General features: G+C 40.8%; 1 protein-coding gene across 1 annotated transcript in view; it reads left to right on the forward strand.

Moving 5' to 3' along the window:
- LOC125231798 (zinc finger homeobox protein 4) overlaps positions 1–22,208 on the forward strand; it is a 159,606-nt gene that overhangs the window by 39,790 nt on the left and 97,608 nt on the right. Inside the window, 2 exon segments of the mRNA XM_048137378.1 lie at positions 3,691–6,407; positions 7,420–10,267. Coding sequence (XP_047993335.1) covers positions 3,691–6,407; positions 7,420–10,267 — 5,565 coding nt within the window.

Consider the following 22,208-nt stretch of genomic DNA (forward strand, 5'->3'; position numbering starts at 1 on the left):
ACCAAAAATTTATATTTGTAAATTCTATATAGGTATAAATGTTTTGATTTTACTTCAGCGTCCTCGTCTACCAAAAATGAAAAAAATCTAAATAATTTATTCAGCAAATAGGCCACATGGGCACTTTTACACGTCACATTTACATACATATTTAGAAAATATTTAAAATTGAATTGAAATTACAATTGATAAGTACTACTAATTCTAAGTTCTAACTAAAGTATAACTCTACTACAATTAATTAGAGATGTAGAAGGTCTCTAAATGTCGAATTACAACTAAGAACTACACTAAATATAAAAAGTACAAATACAAAAAAGTTTAAAATTACTTTAGAGGTGCAAATGACTCTAAATGTCACAAGTGTCACAACTAAAGATAAAATGTATACTTTTTTTTTTTAAATCTTTATTTAAGAGCTTGTCACCGAAGTGAACATGTCGCTCCGTAAAAATCAACATACAGTTTTATTGTCTTACAATTGACTTACTGAAATTTAAAGTAGATAACTAATTCAATAAAACAAAACCTCTTTTTTTAAACCTTCTTTTCATGTTCAGCGAAGTGACAAGAAGGAAACAAGTAGTTTGTCTGATAATTATCGGGGCGTTGATGGCCTATTGTTATATTTTCGCGTACGACTTCCTGTATGCCATCTGTCTTAGTCAAATTCTTTCGTACGATTAAAATAATAGCCATTTCTTCCGTTATCATCAAATCTCTCACAAAAAAAATTCAACAACGTCAAAATTTCTCAATTAAAAAATATTCTAATGAATAAAGTCTTTTGGTCCGGATAGATATTAAAAAATACAAATTATGCTCAAAACATGTCTGAAGCATTTTTATCCTTTCAAAAACATCCGTTCAGCATCTGTTACGCTTCATAATTCAACAGGTTAGCGATGATGATAGCGAACTGATTACATGCAGCGCACGCGCCCCTCATTTTTTTCCAAGTCGTTTTCCCACCTTACGCCAGATGTCGCTGCTCGCAACCAACTTTCAAAACAACTGTGGCAAAATAAATTCAATGATTATTTATTACTTTGCCTAAGCATATTTCAAAACATTTTATTCTATAAAGCGTAAAAATCCCATTAAAATTAATTCAACCAGAACCATTACCGGCGTTCGTATCGATAAAGTAATACTGAATCGACTTATGAATGTGATTTCGAAACGTCACTATCGCCTTCCAATTTAAACCGATTCGTTCCTTAATCAATTTTGTTTTGCGTTTTTACTTGTGCTTCGGTGGATCTTTAACAGACATCATGTGTTTTGTGTTTTCGGTAAATAGACAAGTTAACGTTAGACATTAGGCAATGTTTGCCTCACCGCGTGACCGTCACTTAAGCAGGCAATCTCCATTCCGAGCAGCATTTAGCGGAGAATTCGTAATCACAATAATGAGATAATTACACACGGACTAAATTTAATTTAAAGCGCGCAACATTAGAACAGGTTTCTTTAATAACGTACGCCTTACACGGTGTCGCCACCAGGCGGAGGCTGTCATTGGCCGGAGGCGACTCCGCCCCGCGCGCGAGGGAGACGGAAAGAAGATTTGAATTGAGAACGCGAATTTTCCATAAGTACCACACGCGGGACAATGACTCGCATTACGTATGTGGCCATCGCGCATTAAGGATGATTGCCCCTTGTGATGAGGAGCTACATCATCGTACAATGTCGCCGGCCGCATCGCCCATCGCATGTTTATGGCCGCGGTGAAATACGATAAACTTCGAGAGAAACGTGGAGGCGAAAGAAATCCGACTTACACCATTGTGTCTCATGTTTATGCTTATTACTTATTTTCACCTTTAGGAACCGTTTTAAACGATCGTCCGTAAGAAAATTTCAAGTCTGCAATGGAATGCCGTTAATTTTAAACCTAATTGCTAAAGTAACACTAAGAACTTGAATCATAATATCATATCATAATTGGATATGACGCGTTTTTTGTCCCTTGGATTCTTTATTCATTAATGTTTCTCATCATCAATTACAATTAAAACCAGATTATAACCGGTCTGAAATTACCCCTTCGTAATATTAAGTCAAAGACCAGTTGTGTCTGTCTGTGTAATAACTTTTTGCTTAGCAAACTTGTAATGTAAGGATTTTTTGTTAATCTTGCTATTCTCATAAATATGAGGCCAAACAAATTTAAAGAGATTTAGCCAGATTTTGTCTTTCAAATTTTGTGCATGATGTGCAATCAATTTCCTAAAAGCGAAACACAAAACGCAACACCTCAGTCTCGGCAGCAAAAAATCGTTCAGGCTCCATTGTGTTACTGACGCCACATTGTAAAAATCCTGACCTAAATCTTGCAAAACAAAACTTACATCGCACTGCACAATACCTACTTTACGACGCTATAACGATGTGGTGTTTCCTTAGAAAAGACCCTTTGTCCATTGACAAAAAGCGTTGGAGATGGCATTTATGCAGACAAGGTCCCTTTACCTGGGCATTGTTCTTTGCTCCCGCCAGACGGTGGGTCGGCGATTCTCCATCATAAATAATTACATTCACTGGTCACTTCGCTCCGGATTTAGGGTCAGTTGCGCTATTATTACTCGGATTTACTTACTTATCCCTCTCCCCTTCATTAGATGTAACGGTTTTAACTGATTAAAACTATAGAACGGGTTCCAAACAGGGGACACGACTGGTTTCGGATCTCCTCGACTGTGAGATATTTTTCGAGTTTTAATTAAGGGAAATATTACCCCTTACTACTTTATTTTTTACACTGACTAACTTTAATTACCTAATCCAAAAAATGGCTACAAAATGTTACCTTAATTTCATATGATTTTATTTTGAGAAACCAAATTTCATGATCCATTTTTCAAATGCACGTTGAAATCTTTTGTTTGACGGTTATCCTCGGGTTTATTTGTGTCATTTTTTTCTGTATCTTAAATGAGTACAATAGCCGGGCAGGCTGTCAGTTGCTCATCTAATAAAGCGTGATTGTAACGTTACTTAACGAATCTGCGCCCCTGCCGGCCGTTTCTTTCACCTTCCTTATTTGAGCGTAAACAATGCGGCCAGCTTCTTTCACACGCCGCGGACTTATCCCTGGTCAAATAATAATTGCAATCTCACATATCTCCACACTACCTGTCCCCCTCGCACCCACCGTCATATCCGTCAATGCATTTGATCCAATGCGAAACGAAATATTCGAAACCTTTTGTAATAATGAACAATGATTGTTTGCCCGTCCTGTATCTTCTTTGTGTGCGAAATTACAATATACTTGTTACCTTAGCATTAATGCATCTGTGCGTGTGTGCGTACGGGATGGATAGAGCGATACCTTTGTCTTGCCGGGACATCGCAAACAAAACGAACCTACTAATAATATAAAGGAGGAGATTCTTATTTTTAACTTCGATTCAGAAAAGTAACAAACGTTCACGCCGAACAATAGTGAGCTTCATTTATAGAAATAATCTTTTTTGTAGATAAATCTCGTATAGGTAAGGTAGACATTGTGGACGTGCGGCTTACAGATCGGTATCCATTCGCGGTACGGATTCCGTAGCGGGAGGTTCGATGATCTATTTTTAACTTTTACTGATTTTATAACCTACTTACCTACTTAGTGTTCACTTTAGACCGCTGAAGCAGGTAGAACAAAACTCACGTATTTTATTTTGTTCACAGATAACAAAGAACCGGTTGATCAGAAGCCTGAACTGACGCAAGAACAGAAAATGATGCGATTTTTGGAGCAACATCAACAACAAGCACAGCAACAGCTACAACAACAACAGCAAATGCAACAGCAACAACAACAACCATCACAACCGGGAACCGGCGAACGGGACGAAGAACGTGAAACACCCGGCCCACACGCTTGCCCTTACTGTAATTTCAGTTGTGGAAGCGAGAGCCGACTCCACGCTCATGTGACCGCATCGCACGGAGACAACGTCAGACACTTCATTTGCCCGCTTTGCCAAGATGCATTTAAGGAAAGGCCAGCACTAGAACGACACGTGATGCAAATACATTCTGTCAACTCTGAGGGCCTGCAGAGACTGTTACTACTTGTCGATCAAAGCCATTGGCTAAACGGCGGTGCCCAAGCGCAGGCAGATGGACGCCAGGGCGATGAGGAGAGAGAGATCTCATCCCCACGCTCTGAAGGAAGTGCGGACGGAGAAACAGAACGATGCTCAACCTGCAACCGCACTTTTCGTAATGTGGACGAATTATGCCAACATCAAAACGAATCTGGCCACTTCGAACTAAAACAAACACCACAAGGCCCAGGATACGTTTGTTGGAAGAAAGGTTGTAATCGGTATTTCGACACCGCTCATGCGCTACAAAATCATTTCAGAGAAGCGCATGCCCGCAACTCCATCGCTAACATGTCTGTATCTGAAAAGCATGTATACAAATACCGCTGCAATCAATGTAGCTTGGCTTTCAAGACTGTCGAAAAACTTCAACTTCACTCACAATATCACGTCATTCGTGATGCTACTAAATGTGTACTGTGTGGGCGAAGCTTTAGATCTGTTCTTGCTCTACAAAAACATGTAGAAACTTCTCATCCAGAACTATCTGAAGAAGAGCTCGCTGCTTTCAAACGTAGTCTGGCTTCCAATCCTTTGCTACAGGCGAGCCAAGGAACAGCTTTAGATGCTGCTACAGCAGAGCTATTGCGAAAAGAAGCTCTAAGAACGCCCGAAGATGAAATGGCTGAACTCGAAGATAGAGACTCAAGCGCAACCGTAGCAGATGAATCGGGCCACAACGATGCCGAAAATTCAGATGATTCCATCATTTACAAAGACCAACAGTTCCTAGAAGACTACCTTAATTCACAAGCTATGGCTGAAGATTCTTACAATGATCCTAATAGAAAATACAAATGCCACAGATGCAAAGTTGCTTTCACTCGTCAGTCTTATTTGACAGCGCATAATAAAACACTCCTACATCGAAAGGGTGAGAAACTCACATATCCAATGGAGAAATATCTTGACCCTAATAGACCATTCAAATGTGATGTATGCAAAGAGTCGTTCACACAAAAGAACATTTTACTTGTTCATTATAACAGCGTGAGTCACTTGCACAAATTGAAACGAGCCATGCAAGAACAACAAAATAACAACAACCCTCCCGTGTCCCCGGGAGCTGGCTCAGCGCCCTCCAATCTGACTCTGACACCTAAAAGCACATCAAGTGAGGAAGATGAACGCAAGCGCTACAAATGTAACATTTGCAAAGTCGCCTATACTCAAGGCAGCACTCTCGACATTCATATGAGATCCGTGCTACATCAAACGCGAGCTGGCAAGTTGCAAGAACTCGCGGCCGCTGGTCACGTGGACTTGTCGCGCCCTTTGGTAGAGCAGCCGGACAGAAACGACCCTGCTAAAATTTTACAAGACGTGTTGTCGCCGAAAAATACATCCCCTTCGTCAACGAGCAGTGGGGGCCCGCGCTCGTCGCCCCCCGCGCGGCCAGGTAGCCCGCGCTCCCCTCGCGCAGGTAGCGCCTCGTGCGATCGCTGCCACGCGTCATTTCCTACCGGGGAGTTACTCGACGCACATCGCGCAACTTCATGCCCGTTTGGCGATGCGCGGGCACATTCGCCGCTAGCTGACGCAGACGCAGCCGCTCTAGACGAGATGGTCGCCAAGGGCAACCCGCCCAAAAGAAACTCGCAAATGTACAAGCAACTACTCGAGACATTTGGCTTCGACCTCGTCATGCAATACAATGAAAACCAGCGGCGAAAAATGCAAGAAGAACGAGAGATGGCGCGGGCGCCGAGTCCGCCACCGCCGCCTCCCGAGGAGAAGCCTCCGGACGGTGAAACCAAATCGACGTGTCAACATTGTAACAAGGAGTTCTCTAGTGTGTTCGTGTTAAAAACTCATTGTGAAGAAGTGCATAAAGATAAAGTCCCTCTCGAGTTCCTGGAGCAGTTCGCTGAACATTTCAAGTCGGAGTATGAGAGGAAGTCTGGTGCGCCGAACTCGCCGCGTGCCGCCTCACCCGCGCCTCAGGAGGAGAGGTCGCCCTCACCCCGTGGGGAGAGCGCCGGGAACTTCACTAATGAGAATGGCAACGGCACCGGCGAGGCTCAAGCCGGAGCGTTGCTGGCGGCGCAAGTGCAAGAGATGCAAGCCGCGCTGAACATGCTACAGCTGCAACAGCAGCTCGGGCAGCTGCACCCGATGGTGGCTCAGATGTTATCGCTGGGCCTGCCTCTGGGGCTGAACGTGGGCGCGCTGGCGGCCATGAACCTGCAGCCGCCGCTGGTGCCGCTGATGCTGCCGCCGCCGCCCTTCGATGCGATGCCTTTCGCTCACGACGCTCAGATGAAACAACAACAAATGCTGCAGCAACAACAACAGGTCAGTTGACATTAATTAATAACTATTAAAATATCCTAAATGAACTACAAATTCACATCTCTCATCAACTTAATTAGCATGTGCAATTGTGCAAGTTAATCCTCAGTTCATTACATAACATACCACCTACATATACTTGCACCTATATATACTTGCACGATCAATTAAGTACCCAAATAGGTAATTGAAACAAGTATGTATTTTCTTTAGAAAGGTAAATGGTACTGTTTACTTACCTCTATAATATTAAAGCTATAGTTATGTGGATTTAATTAAATACTAACAAAATATTTGATATGAAGTATAGATATCTACTTATTACTATATCTCACCTCTATTGAAGCAATCCGATCCCTACGTTGCATTATCAGCTATCTAATAGTAAAAATAGAAACATAATGAAATAATCATATAAAAATACCTGTTTATATAAAATTATTTCTCATTTTAAACGTTGCCTAAGTACGAGTACCTACTCATCTCAATAGATTTCTCTCTAATTTATATACCATGTGTAAGATAGTGTGACAAGTACCTTACGATATTTTCAAATTTAGAAATACACAGGTACGATGTTCTTAAATTTAGAATCGTATTTCTAAGTATTGTATTGACACTAAGCGTTATCTAAGTTTTATTTACACAAGTAATATTAAATAGGTACGTTGTTTGTTTAACGATCACGAGGCACCGGTCTGATTATTCCTGTAAGCTTTACTGTTTGAACTCCGTACAGCAAGGATATCGACTATTGTGAGATAACGATTCGAACGTTACCTATCTGTTTGCATAAAGGCGACAGACGATCTTTTGTTAACTGGCTAGGGTCGAATCTTATTATTAACAACGGGTCTTGTTATTCTAACTTACCTGGGCCGATCGATAGGGTCGTAAACAAATGCTTTTAACATTCCTGTAGGGCTTTTTCTATTACGAGTATAGGATGATTATTTTTTCGTATTACAAATTGAGTTTTAATTTGGTATTAACATTTTTTTTTGTTTGTTAGCAGGCAAATGCTGCAGCTGGACAGAAACGCGCTCGTACTCGAATTACTGATGAACAACTGAAGATCTTGCGAGCGCACTTCGACATCAACAACTCCCCCAGCGATGAGGCCATCGCTAAGATGGCCAAGCAATCTGGACTCGCCACCAAGGTAATCAAGCATTGGTTCAGAAACACGCTGTTCAAAGAACGACAGCGTAACAAGGATTCGCCGTACAACTTCAACAATCCTCCATCGACAACACTCAATCTCGAAGAGTATGAGAAGACCGGAGAGGCGAAGGTTACGCCGTTAGATTCCTCAGCGAGCTCGGATGAAGGGAAACCTCCTCCAGAAAAGAAAGTGAAAATAGAGGAGCCATCAATGAACCATCAGGATGTTAAGTCGGAGCCCAACGATGAGCCTTCGATAGAAGAAAAGTACAATTCTTATGACGATAGGCATCAGGAAGACAAAAGTTTCGTCTTTCCTCAGGCACCATCTCAAAGCCCTGCTCCCAGCCTAAACCACTCAGATCACCACCAAAACATATCAAGGCCGCAGACGCCCACCCATCTGTCTCTGAATTCCTTGATCCAGTCACAACTTGACTCTATACCGGCTACGAGTATACCGCAGCCGCCTCATCCGTCGATGCTACCACCAAAGTTGAATCCGAATTTCACGTCCCCAAACTCCGCGCCCCCGAACGTCCTACCTTTGACCCCAAATCGCAGCCTCAGTCCCGGCAGGGTACCGGCCGATTTCGGACTTTCCGGGGGCAACTCGAACGGATCCAACAGCTCGGGGTCTTCTGGCAAACGCGCCAACAGAACTAGATTCACTGATTACCAAATTAAAGTTCTGCAAGAGTTTTTTGAGAATAACGCATATCCAAAAGACGATGATTTAGAATATCTATCGAAACTACTAGGATTGAGTCCTAGAGTAATTGTAGTCTGGTTTCAAAACGCTAGGCAAAAAGCGAGAAAAGTTTACGAAAACCAACCGGCCGCAGAACCACCTGCAGGTGCGACCGATGATGCGAACCGATTTCAAAGGACTCCCGGGCTTAATTATCAATGCAAAAAGTGCCAATTAGTGTTCCAGCGTTATTATGAGTTAATTAGACATCAAAAGACACACTGTTTTAAGGAAGAAGATGCCAAAAGATCGGCACAGGCACAGGCCGCTGCGGCGCAAGTAGCGGCGACTTTGAGCAGTGAAGATTCAAACTCGAGTACAGTTGAGCACCACCCACCTCACGTGCCCGTGTCCCCAGCGCCGCCGCGCACGCCGACACCAGCAGCCGCCAACTACCCGGTGTCTCCGGCGCCACCCACTCCCCATACGCCAGTTACGCCTATGGCACTTGCACCCCGAAGTGACGAGAAGGATGGAAATTTTCAATGTGATAAATGCAACCTAGTCTTCCCTCGGTTTGATTTATGGCGGGAGCATCAACTTGTCCATATCATGAACCCAAACTTGTTTCCCACGTATCCACCGGATTCCCCATTTGGTATCCTGCAGCAACATGCACAGTTACAACAACTGAACGCTCAGCTCGGCAATGATGAGTCGAGACATCCGTTAGTTGCAGCGATGAACCAACAGGCTGTAAAGAGGAAATTCGATGAATACGAAGAAGTGGACACTGGAGAACAGCCTAAAGACAAGCGTTTAAGAACTACGATATTACCTGAACAACTAGATTATCTCTATCAGAAGTACCAGATTGAGTCAAATCCTTCTAGAAAGATGCTAGAAAATATTGCGCGTGAAGTTGGATTAAAAAAAAGAGTGGTACAAGTTTGGTTCCAAAACACACGTGCCCGAGAGAGAAAGGGGCAGTTTCGTGCACATGCACAAGTCATCAATAAGCGATGCCCTTTTTGCCCAGCATTGTTCAAAGTAAAGAGTGCTTTAGAAAGCCATCTGAGCACTAAACACGCCGACCAATGTGCACGAGGTGAGATCAACGTGGATGCTCTTCCAGACGAAGAGCTAAGCACCGAATCAACTCCCAGTTTTGGCTCCCAACAAAGTGACCGGCAGCAAAATTTTTCGCAAGCGGGGGCTCCCATGTTGCCCCCTATTTTTCCGCCCTTTCACTCAGACATGGAGAAATTTATCAAGCAGTACAGTGAAGAATCAATGAAGCGATACGTTAGTGAACTACAAGCGCATGCGGCCGCCCAACAAAATGGCGGCAACAATGAGCCCTCCGAAAGACGCAATGAACATGGAAAACCGGAGATACCCTTAGATCTCAGCAAACCAGTCGACCTCTCAAGGCCGGGATCAGACGCCGACGAACGCTCGGATACTGCATCTGAGACCATGGAGTTCTACGAAGAGGACGAACCGACCTCGCCGCTGCCCGGGCAACAGAATCCGAGACCGCCTGGCAAACGCTTCCGCACTCAAATGTCCTCTCTACAAGTTAAAATAATGAAATCATTATTCAGCGATTATAAAACGCCTACGATGGCCGAGTGCGAGGCGCTCGGGCGGGAGATCGGGCTACCGAAACGCGTAGTACAAGTGTGGTTCCAGAACGCGCGGGCGAAAGAGAAGAAGGCGCGCCTCGCGGCCGGGTTATCGGAGGTGTCGGACGCGCCGCCACCCGAGGAGTGTCGAGTATGTGATTTCAAGTACAGTCACAAGTACTCGGTGCAAGATCACGTGTTTACGCGCGGGCACATCGCCGCGGTCCGCGCGCGGCTCGAGACCGGCGTCGGCGTCGGCGTGGTCGGAGTCGGCGCGGAGGACAGCACCATGGCGCTCATGCAGATGGCGGCGCGGCTGGAGGGCGGCCTCGGCGGAGAGCTCCATAACGCGTTCCTGCGGCCACAGCTCGCTGGCAACGGTGAGTGCACTTGACCGCGGTTTGCTTCGCATACCGCTCCCGAGCGCTACGCGATTCGATCCGTTTACGTAGAACCTCGCAGCGGCGAGCTTCGCTCACTCGCGGACTAAGCATGTGTAGATCACGATGGGACGTCCCACTGACCGCAACCTGAGCAAAGCTCATTTCGTGCCGTGACGGTCGTTGCTATATCCTAATAGAGTCCTGTTTGTAAATAAAATTTAGTTTTAATTTCAAATAGTTTTATGCTTCCCATGAAGTGTTGGTTTTCCAATATTGCAGGTCAATTTTCGAGTTTGAACTCGGTCGGTTGTGTTATGTTGATTAGTCGGTCCATGTCAGCCAGCGTTGCGGTGCGGCTGGTAGTGATACAAGCATTGTCGGCGTGAAGGCGGGCCGCGGCTCCGACCGGTGGGCGGCCGCTGCGCCGCCGCTATTCAAATGCAAACCATTCTCAACAATGGTAGGACGCGTGAAGGACGTTCGTATATCTAATGGGACCGATCTGGCGCACATGCATTTCGCTCCACATGAATAATCAATTATTTAAATGACGCCAATCAAAAGACTTTCTCGGAAATTATACGTCACTGTCTATTGTCTCTTATTTTCATTTTGCTCCCGATGCTCGACTTCTGATTTGCTCATTGAAAAACCAACACTCTGTGGCGTGTAGACTAGTAATCTGTTGCATAATATTATTCTTCCTAGTTGTTCATATTTAAAACTCCTATTAGGTATTAGAGACTTGTCGATTGTTGTAGGATTTTAATGAAAACCAAATTTATATATTTTAGAGAATTTAAAACGTTTAGTTATTTTGTAAAGTCATAGCGAAGCCTGAAGTCTATATTACTATTTAAATAAGGTGCCTTGTAGGATCCAAGTGTCTGTAAATTATTTTCTTAGGACCTCCACTGTAAATAAGTTGATCGTGTAAAAGTATACTATTAGATGTAATAATAGTGCGCTGTACAATTGTTTCCGACTCCGCTCGAGATGTGTATTGCGATAGGTATATCTGTTTAGATATATATATAAATATATTTGTGTTTGTTTTGTAGAGGCATCTTAAGAACTTGTGATATAACCGTATCTTATTGTTTAGTTACTTCGAATATCGATCGAGGCTAACGTCTGACGGCGCGGGCCTCTAAGGACAAAAATATATACAGACATAACACTACAGAAGTTTGTCGAATTTTACATAATAATGAGATCCTTGGTCGCTTGTGGGGTCTCGCCGGCTGCAGTTTTTGCTATTCTCCTGACACATTTACATAAGAGTGGGTCGAAATTGGGGAGTTAGGCGATATGCAAATATTTAGTTGAAATTGAAATCGGCGGCGCGTAGCGCGGCAATGCGCGGCGCACGCGCCGCGGGTGTTGCGTTACGGTTCTATTTACTGCGCGGAAAGTCGCGCCTCCCGCGGCAGGCCGTCTTGATACGTCTCCATCGACCTTTCAAATGCAAATGTTCACTTCTCGGCACAAACACAATACGGCTATATACAATGTCACACGTGTTATTTTGGCTTCATTTTTATTTGCATATCGCATTTTTGTTATTATTTTCATTTAATTTTTAGTTATGTTTGTATTTATTTTTGTTTCTTAGTTTTATTATCTACGACTTTTTGTTTCATTGTGTAGATAATGCGTGCTTGACGCATGCGCTTGTTTGTATACCTGGAGAGGTATTTGATGAACATGCCTCCGATACGACTTCCAATAATTATATTATAATATGTATAATTTAATTTTAATGTAACTATGCGCGATCTGCATTTACTGTTATTCAGCCTTTGGTTATAAAACAAAGCCCAGTGCCAGCCAGTGAAAGCATTCTTTGGTATTGTTTATGACGACTAGAGCGTCAAGAGAAAGATTGAGAGTCTTGTAAACTGATAGTATTATTATAATTATTCTACAGTTATTATATTTGCAGAATTCGTTGAAATAAATGCAATATTTATATTATTGAATTATGTTTTGTTATTTTTGTTTTTCCTTGGTTCCTTTATTTTTCTGTTGGTTTTCTTTTGTTTTTAGAAACAATAAATTGCAAGTGATTTATTGTAAGAAGGTATGTTAAACAAAAGGAAGCCTGTTTTAAGAAAGTATCCAGCTAAGTTGGAAAGTGCTGTGTATTATACTGAGCAGGTGAGCAGAGTAATTGAAATAGAGTATTAGAATGTTTTTTGCTGAGGCGCATTGTGCAGGGCGTGTACCTGGCAGTTTAAAACAAAGACTAGTATTGTTTCTCCATCCGCAAGTCTCGATGAGGTGAGACAATCCCCGCCGGCGTCGTGGGAGGTTCTGCATTTTAAGCCTGCCTTTTATAACACTGTCAACATTGTAGATATGTTAACAGATTGCTAGTTGTATGCATTGAGCTATTCTTAAAACAAACAGGTTTTTTGTGCAATATTTAAATCAGTACCTAAGTTCCTGCGACGATCGCAACGGCACGCCGCTGACTATCTACCTGCTGACATTTTGCTTTTTACACCTTTAATATCTGTCTCCTAAAAAATCGGAGTACGATTTAGTTACATTTCGCATATTTATAATAATTATAGGTAGTATACAGGGTGGCCCATTCAAATCGGTCAGTATGGGAAAGTCTGAAACTATAAGACATACGAAGATTTGTTCTTAGGAACTATGTCACCGATTTTGATAAAAAGAAAAACTGCATTCATACAATTAAAAAAAAAGTGTACCCAGCTGGGGAATCGAACCCGGTTGTTTTGAAAAAATAAACTTACACTATTTCTATTCAGATATCGTTTGTGTAGGTCTTAAGCAGTAAATATCTTTTAGAAGCATAATGTCTAAAATGAATAAAATGCATTTTTTTCACATACTTTAATTTATCATAGTAGGTGTTAAAAGTGACCACCGTTACAATATTCAGCAAGTTCACTTCATCTTTACAACAGTGTACAAAAATAGCTATAACACCGTTGAAGACCTAAAAGTAGCCATAGAGTCAACTTTAACGCAGATTCACCACATGAAGATACATAAACTTTTTAACAAAAAATAAAACCGCCTTCAAAAATAAGCGGGTTACAAAACACGGAGAAACTAAAAAGCCAAAAATAATAAACCTTTCAATTCAGATTTCTTATCGTATTGCAATAAGCTAAACATCCAAATTATAAACAAATCAATTATTTTTGTAGTCGGTACCAGACCTGTTCGTCGCCTTGCTATTGCCTGTTTGCCCCACCCAACCATACACAGGCTGGTACCGACTCCAAAAATAATTGATTTGTTTATAATTTGGATGTTTAGCTTATTGCAATACGATAAGAAATCTGAATTGAAAGGTTTATTATTTTTGGCTTTTTAGTTTCTCCGTGTTTTGTAACCCGCTTATTTTTGAAGGCGGTTTTATTTTTTGTTAAAAAGTTTATTTATTTGTTGATTTTTAGTAGTTCCTAGTGATATTATATGTATCAGTCCGAATACATGTACAGTAGTGAAAGAATTATCCTTTAACTCCTAACCATTGAGGAGTTGACCTTCCATCATCAGCTCAGCCACATAAAATTATTACCATCAGACGTAAATACTGGTGTACCTTTGAAAAATAGAGTAAAAACATTACATGTGCCTATAACATTTGAAGAGTTCCCTCGATTTCTCCAGGATCCCATCATCAGACCCTGACTTGGTGCCAATGGGATCATCTCGGGGTTATACCGGTTCGATCAAAAAAAAATTTTTGAAAATCGGTCCACGATTCTCGGAGATATCGAATAACATACATACAAAAAAAAAAAAAAAACATTCAGTCGAATTGAGAATCTCCTCCTTTTTTGAAGTCGGTTAAAAATGCAATAGTAAGATCGTCACCTAGACGTTTTGAATATTGTATTGAAAAAGACGGTGGTCACTTTGAACACCTACTATGATAAATTAAAGTATGTGAAAAAAATGCATTTTATTCATTTTAGACATTATGTTTCTTAGAGATATTTACTGCTTAAGACCTACACAAACGATATCTGAATAGAAATACATAGTATAAGTTTATTTTTTCAAAACAACCGGGTTCGATTCCCCAGCTGGGTACACTTTTTTTTTAAATTGTATGAATGCAGTTTTTCTTTTTATCAAAATCGGTGACATGGTTCCTAAGAACAAATCTTCGTATGTCTTACAGTTTCAGACTTTCCCATACTGACTGATTTGAATGGGCCACCCTGTATAATGCACATGCGGTAACATGTTATAGGTACTTGCGGAAGTTGCGGAGATCCATCTTTCCGACCGAAAAAATCACATTGTATGTATCGTACATTAACCCCCTTATTCATAAACGTACTCTAAAGTTATCAAGCCGATAAAGTTCGTTTGTCCCTTTCCGACGTATTGGTGTGATAGAAAAGGACAAACGAACTTTATCGGCTTGATACTTAACTTTAGAGTACGTTTATGAATAAAGGATGCACTAAGTATGTGGGATATGGGTTTAGAAGCCTAATTCTCAATATCATTTACGTATTATACTGTAGAATAAAGACAATTCCGTCACACATTTATTTCATGCGGGAAAAACTCAAAGGTCAAAAAGACCTTTGAAGACGTTTCTTCTCTGATCGATAAGAGGTCGATGTGAAAATGCCCAATTGAATGAAGTCGTCATACATTTATAACAATTAACTATTTAAATCAGTTTTGTACGTAAGTTGACTGAGTCTTACGGTATGCTCAAGAAGGCGCTGCGCTGTGGTACAGTCATACATAACATGTATTAAGTTGATAATATATTTAATTCACAACGAATCCCGAAATCATATCTGACACAACCTTATTTGTAGACTTTTGAGCGTGGGACATATTTGTGGTCGTCGAAGAGTAACCTATTATTTGCACGTCTACTTGTATCTATCAACTCATTAGTGTATTCCTGGGTGCGTATGGCAGAAACGCTCACGAAACGAAACGCTCGTAGATATCTGTCTCTATCGGTCTTGCGTTTTGGCGCGACGAGCCAGACTACCTTTCGCGGCGTTTCGTTTTCGTTTCGCGTCGTCGAAATGCCATTCGGCTACGGGGCCTGGTCACCTGCCATTTTGTGGTAGCTTATTTCTTTACGGGTGCTTAAAACCCTTTTAAACTCCGGATAAAACCTAGCTGGACCTTTTGGGATGAAACAAGTTCCCATGCGATATTTTCCTTTCACGCTGCTCTTGAGAAGGGAACACCTAATAAATTTGCTGATTTTTTTTAATTATATAAATAAATATTGAGGACACCTAATGCAGCGTTCCCACTTAAGCGTCGCGTGTCTCGGGGCGCGCAACGGACGTCTCCGCCACGCCGCCTGAATGTAATTCAAAAAACGTCTCAGTACATTTTGTATAGGAAGGACGTAAGACGCGCCCCCAGGCGGCGCGGCGCGGACGTCCGTTCCGCACCTCAGGACATGCGTCTCTTACATGTGGCCGGTCCCTTACACAGATCAACTTAGCCCCAAACTAAGCAAAGCTTGTACTATGGGTGCTAAGCGACGACATACATACTTAAATAGATAAATACATACTTACATACATAGAAAACATCCATGACTCAGAAACAAATATCTGTGCTCATCACACAAATAATTGCCCTTACCGGGATTCGAACCCAGGACCGCGGCTTAGCAGGCAGGGTCACTACCGGCCGTCGAACAAATGGGCCACAGAATAGCCAAAGTCAAAGACGTGGCCTACGATGGAGTGAGCTCGTCCAGAAGATGCCTGTTCACCCTAAATTTGAAGGTTGTCGGGTTATATGAGCTCGGAAATATAGCTAGGTATTAGTATAATAATGTCCCGTCTGCTTAGTGTTTTAACTTCAACGAGACGACTTTCTGTCGCTACATGTGAATTACATATTGAGTAGATATATTACTTTGAAACAAATGATAAAGTTTGGATATTATGACGCTGCGGTCTACATGTATCTATCAACTCATTAGTGTATTCCTGGGGCCCATTTCTCGAAAGGTACAAGCCTTGTATTACAAGTGTGTTTCCATGACAACCCATACGATTTGACAGTTCACGCACTTGTAATACAAGGCTTGTACCCTTCGAGAAACGGGCCCCTGGGGCCCATTTCTCAAAACTGAAAGTTACAAGCGGAAGTCTCTTTCCAATTTGTCATATTAGACATTGCGCATTGTAAGATGTTACAGGTAGACATATGTAGGTACCCGATGTAATTTGGACCAATAAATCTAAATAAATACACGTCGATAAGTCAGTACCTGTAAATTACACGTCTGACTGACTCCGACTAATTCACAAAAACTAAAGGGCATGTAAGCGATATCACAATTGAACCTTTTTCTCCTTCTACGAACAATGAGGTTTTTTCAGCCTCCCACTCACCGCTTCGAGTGTTCATTACAAAAAAATATTAAATTACAAGCACACAAAGAAATAAGGCTAATCTCGTTGAAAAAATATTCCGTTACTGAACTGCCTAATTATTTCATTGTTAACTCACAATATATAGGACGTGCTTGCCAGAAAACAGCGCGTTTTGTATTCCACAATAGAGGTTTTTTTTGCATTAAACCAATATCATGGCTCTAAGCAATTAGGCAGATCAAGGATAGAATCTATTTGAACGTAATGGGTTACACAAAGTACCGCAAATACCTTTTATAAGGGAGGTGAGCTAGGTTAGTACTTTAAAAATGGAAACCGTACCTTTACCACGAGTCGGCGTATTTCAGTTGTTACAGTTTCTCATGGCTGCTGATAACTAACGACGGTTCAGAAAGTCGGTTGTCATATCACAATCAAATCCTTAAATGAAGTAAATATGCCTCTAATGAGGACAGTATTCAACTAAGATAATAAAGTCCATGTTTGCCATCATTTTCGACGTAGATTCTATATAGGTCATAGGTACTGAGAAAGTTTACTATGGGGCAACCCCGAAATCCTAAAAAGTTTGATTGTTTGAAACATGTTGGCTAAAGTCTGAAGTTGACATTTTTCGAGATCGGGGGTTGGCCCGGTAATAAAAGATGCTGATTCAACATATAATCATAATTTAACCTACTGTGTAAAAAACCGGCCAAGTGCGAGTCGGACTCGCCCACCGAGGGTTCCGTACAAACTTTCTTTCAAACTACCTAGTAAAAATAATCTCATATTTTCATATAACTCTAATGACTTGACTAGAAGACAAAAGTATAGGCACTAATGAGTATTATTGTGTATAGCGCCATCTCCCGGTCAATTTGCTAACTAATTTGCGCGACCTGGTTTTTCAGGGATAATTCTTTATAATGTTAACCGATTTAAACAGTTTTTACTTTATTGGACAGAAGATGGTTTACGTAACATCTCGTATTAATTTGAAGTACGATATACATCCGCAAGGGTGGGTAAATTGAAAGTAAAAATCTGAAAAGTTTTTTGTGAATAAAAAAAAGTATTCAAAATACAAACACGATTATATTTTTCCTGTAATATTGGTTTTATGCTAAATATAGCATAAAACCAATGTTTACTAAAATTTTCATAATTTTTCGTTGGTAAACTTCGGAGATAAGGGGGGGGAACGGTATTTTTTTTTTCATTTTCCTTCAAAATTCTTTTTTTTCCACAACAAAAAAATTATAAAAAATAGCTTATTTACGTTCAATTTGAGCTCTTTCCAACGATACCCCACTTGACCTAGTAACTTGAAATTTACAGTTTGCCCCCTTTCATTTTGGCCATTTTCTACAATTAAAATTAATATATTTAAAAAAATTGTACTTTCTATTTGTAGAGGTTTACAATGTTCATAACTATTCCAAATTTCAAGTCAACTTGAAATTTGGAATAGTTATGTACTACTAATGCTATCAATAGCATTAGTAGTTCTCGAGATATTTAGGAATGTGACAGACGGACAGACAGACGGACAGAGTCGCACCATAAGGGTTCCTGTTGTACCTTTTTGGTACGGAACCCTAAAAACACCGATTAATAGATGATAAAGGGATTAGAATAGAATAGAATATTTTTATTCGAAAGCACACAGATAATAATAGTTATTTGTTATACAAGGGGGCAAAGTTGTATTTTAACGCCGAGTGTGGAATTGAAAAACGAGCAAGTGAAAGGAATCTATAGTTGAACCACGAGCGAAGCGAGTGGTTCGAGAATAGAATCCTGAACTTGCGAGTTTTTTAACACACGAGAAGTAAAATACATTTGCACCCGAGTGTAACACAAAACTTTTCCCCTCACTATAGCGAGGAAACTACAACGCAAAAAATGCGTTTATCACTGCTTCTAGTAGTTCCACAGGTGGTAAATCATCTTTATTACTAGATTTACCTACTTTTATCAATTTTAAAGCAGTTAGTTTGACTTTATTCAAGGTCAAATTACTTTACCCACTAGTGGATAAAATGCGTTTTTACCCGCTGGTATTAAAGGACAAAACACGTGTTTCCGACTTCCGAGCTAGTGAGGGGAAAACAATTTTACATTTAGGTAATAGATACTTCATAGAAAACGAGACAAAAAGTGAATGAGCAAGATAGTTATGCAGCACTTAGATATTAGGTAGGTATATATACTTTAGAGTCTTTAGGCGCACTAAGCATTCTAAACTCAGTTCAACCATACTTGTCCAATCATGTAAACAAACACTGCTGGAAAACATTATCTCACTTTTCTCTGGAATTGCACATTAACCATCACTAAAAATGTTATTATACACTTAAATAAACTCACAAAGTATTGAAATCAATCAAAAAACCACTGAAAAATATCATTTCTAAAACGATTTTCATCAATAATTACAATTACGAACGGACGATATCAAAAACTCCTGACATTACGAAGTCTAGATTGTCTATGAGTCATAATGTTGGGATGTCAACTTATCGTTATGAACGATCGATATTAACGTTTGAGTTTGTATAGCTTGGAAAAAATGCGTTGATATTAATTACAATAATTTATCAGATTTATTAACTGACTTCTTTATGTTTTATTTCCTACCTATTTACAATAAATATTTTACTATCAGTATATTTTTTGTTGTGTTAATGTTAGGTACTAAGTATAAAATGAAAACTGTACTAGCCTTTTAGGATTGTTGCAAATGCGACGAAACCTAATTAAATTTTGGTTTTTACATAGATATTGTGTGACGTAAAATTGAAAATCCTCTGATGACGTTAGCAGCGTTTATTTACAAAGTATCGTTAATACATCATTTTATCGACATTTCCAATCACTAGTAATTGTCTTTGATCATATTTGACGTTTCGTTTGTTTACATGATAGGACAAGTAAAGATGAACCGACTGTACAAATAAATAGCCAGGTACAGCACTGAGAAATACTTACGCCGTGTCTTGCGTGGGCGACGGTCGCGCGACCGTCGCTGTCGCGTCTCATAAGACTTCCATATCGATAAGGTTTGATTTCGTATGCATCGCATCGCCGTCGCGCGACCATCGCGCGACCGTCGCCCACGCAAGCCACGGCGTTAGTATCCCGTTTCGGACCCATTGCAACCCATAGTCAACAAAATGAAGCCAGAGAGGCAGTACTGTCTAGTCGTTAATTAAGGTAAGTAAAATGTGTGTGAAATTTCCTTCTAAAATAAAGAAGATACCTACTAATTAGAAGCCAAGACATCAATGGCCGATTTGCATAAACGTGCAGCGAATCCTAGTAAAGGTAAATCTCATGGAAGAATACCTACCTAAGCCTATACGTAGGCATTTCACACGATATAGCATTAGGCCAGCAGGGTTAGCACATGATTGCCGCGAGAGTAATATGTCGCCGCGAGATAGACTACCCGTCCTTACTTATGTCATGAATACAGTTAGAAGACGACGTGTCATTTATCTCGCGGCGACATACTCTCACGGCCATCATGTGCTAGGCCTACTGGGTCGTTCTGACTTCTGATCAGGCAGGCAAGCAAAGTCGCGTGATAAACGATATAACGTCAGGCCGTCGTTTTCGCAATATTTGTAAGTGCGAAAGGGACGCACCGATGCGATAAAGTTTATCCAACTAGTGTGGTATGCCCGCAGCCGTGGGCTGCGAGCAGCGCCCCGTCGTCCGCGATGCCTGTGTGGTGTGTTTGTAGATGTTCAAGAGCGTACGATCTAACCCGCCGCATGTTGCGGCTGAGGGCGAGCGCTTCTGAATATTTTCAAACGTCCTACGTTTGGCAGGCGCCATGGACGACGGTCCGTCGCACGTCGTCGTCCGCTGCGACTCAGAACAACCAAGGCCTTAGATAGAAAAAGTTTCAATAGAGATTGGCTGTCCACTTTCAACCATCGCCTTGCTAAATAGGCAGTAAGGCACCTAAAAAGCTAAAATGAAATTTAAGTTCATTAACATTTGTACTACAACTACAGAGATTAACGTGTAGGTAGGTATAATCAGGCAAGTCAATAAATATATCAGACTACTAGTTACATACATTTCTATATTATTAATACTGATACATTTGTTCATCTGGAAAAAATATAGATTACAAAAAGAAAATCCAATAACGTTCATAAAATGTTCAATCATCAGACATACTCGTAATAACGATTAGAAATTATAGGTTAGGTACCTTTAATCTACTCTTCTCATTGCGTCCTATCGACCTTCTTAACAACAGTAACTAGGTCTATCAAATTATGTACTCATGCCTCTATTCCCAAAAGGGACAGGAAGAGCACAACATAGGAGACTGCTCAAGTTTCAGTGCTACTTTTACCAATGAAAGAGTTCTATGGCAAAGATAACAAAATTGTGATTTAGGTAACAGTGGCAAGTTGCTTGCCCATCGCCAACACCACAATTGAACCCATATCGTACAGTTGACTTCTACAACTCCTACGGGAGGAAATGGGGGTGGTGAATTCTTAACCCGTTACCACATGATAGTCATTGTATCAGCGCTATCAGCAGCGGAGTCGATGGCCTAGTGGCTATAGGTACCTACGCAGACGAATGAAAACGATTTAAATTGGAAGAAGTATTCTGGATAGTTCGCAATTTTAGAACATAAAAATAAGTAATCTAGTTCTGTATTATATATGCAGAACTAGATTACCTATATGTTCTAATCCTGCAAATTACTTGTTATCACTTCTTTCCTTATTATTTTTATATTTCCCTAAAAAACATTAATTAAAAAAAAAAACATTGATTAGGTGCACAGCTTTCCATTTTCTTTTGTATCAAAGCGAAGTTTTCCTAAAACAGAGATTATTCGATAAATCTTCCATTACTTGCCTACTCACTCTCTGATTGATCCTAATCGATAATGTTTCACATCAAAACCAAAACGCAACAATATGGATCGATCCGCGAATTCTGTTAATCGTAATGGCGGCTCGGCGCGGCGCGGGCGCACTCGGTCACGTCGACCCTCCCATTACGCGCTCCAAACCGTATCGACAAATAACCGCCAATTATTGGATCGCTCTACAATCTTTTTACAATTTCTTCTCCGTCGAACGTTATTATATTTCTATTAAGCCTTTTTTGTAATCAAACTACTAATGATTCGATTCCATTTCCTAGGCGGACGTGCCGTCTCCGCGATGTTAATGACACTGGTAATTAGATCCGGATGGTTTGAGGGCGTTGCTCCGCCGGTAATGGCCAAGTGTCAATTTTACTAAAATATGGTAATTTACAGGACGCCATTTTGTCGTGAGTAGGTAAATAGAAACAAAGCGCTAACGAACCGGGAGGAACGGTAAAGCGTGGCTTGCGCACATTTAGACACGATTAAGCACCGACACTACGAGTAGTTCTGCCTATTTTGAACTTATGAATTTATTTAATGGTGTATTATTCATATAGAACCTTAATAATGTCGCCACATACAATTAGGTACATAGGCACTTAGGCACACACAATAAATTGATAAAAGAATTTAGTAACTAACAGGGGGT

This window comes from Leguminivora glycinivorella, chromosome 12 (genome assembly GCF_023078275.1).
Source record: "Leguminivora glycinivorella isolate SPB_JAAS2020 chromosome 12, LegGlyc_1.1, whole genome shotgun sequence".
Taxonomy (NCBI): Eukaryota; Metazoa; Arthropoda; class Insecta; order Lepidoptera; family Tortricidae; genus Leguminivora; species Leguminivora glycinivorella.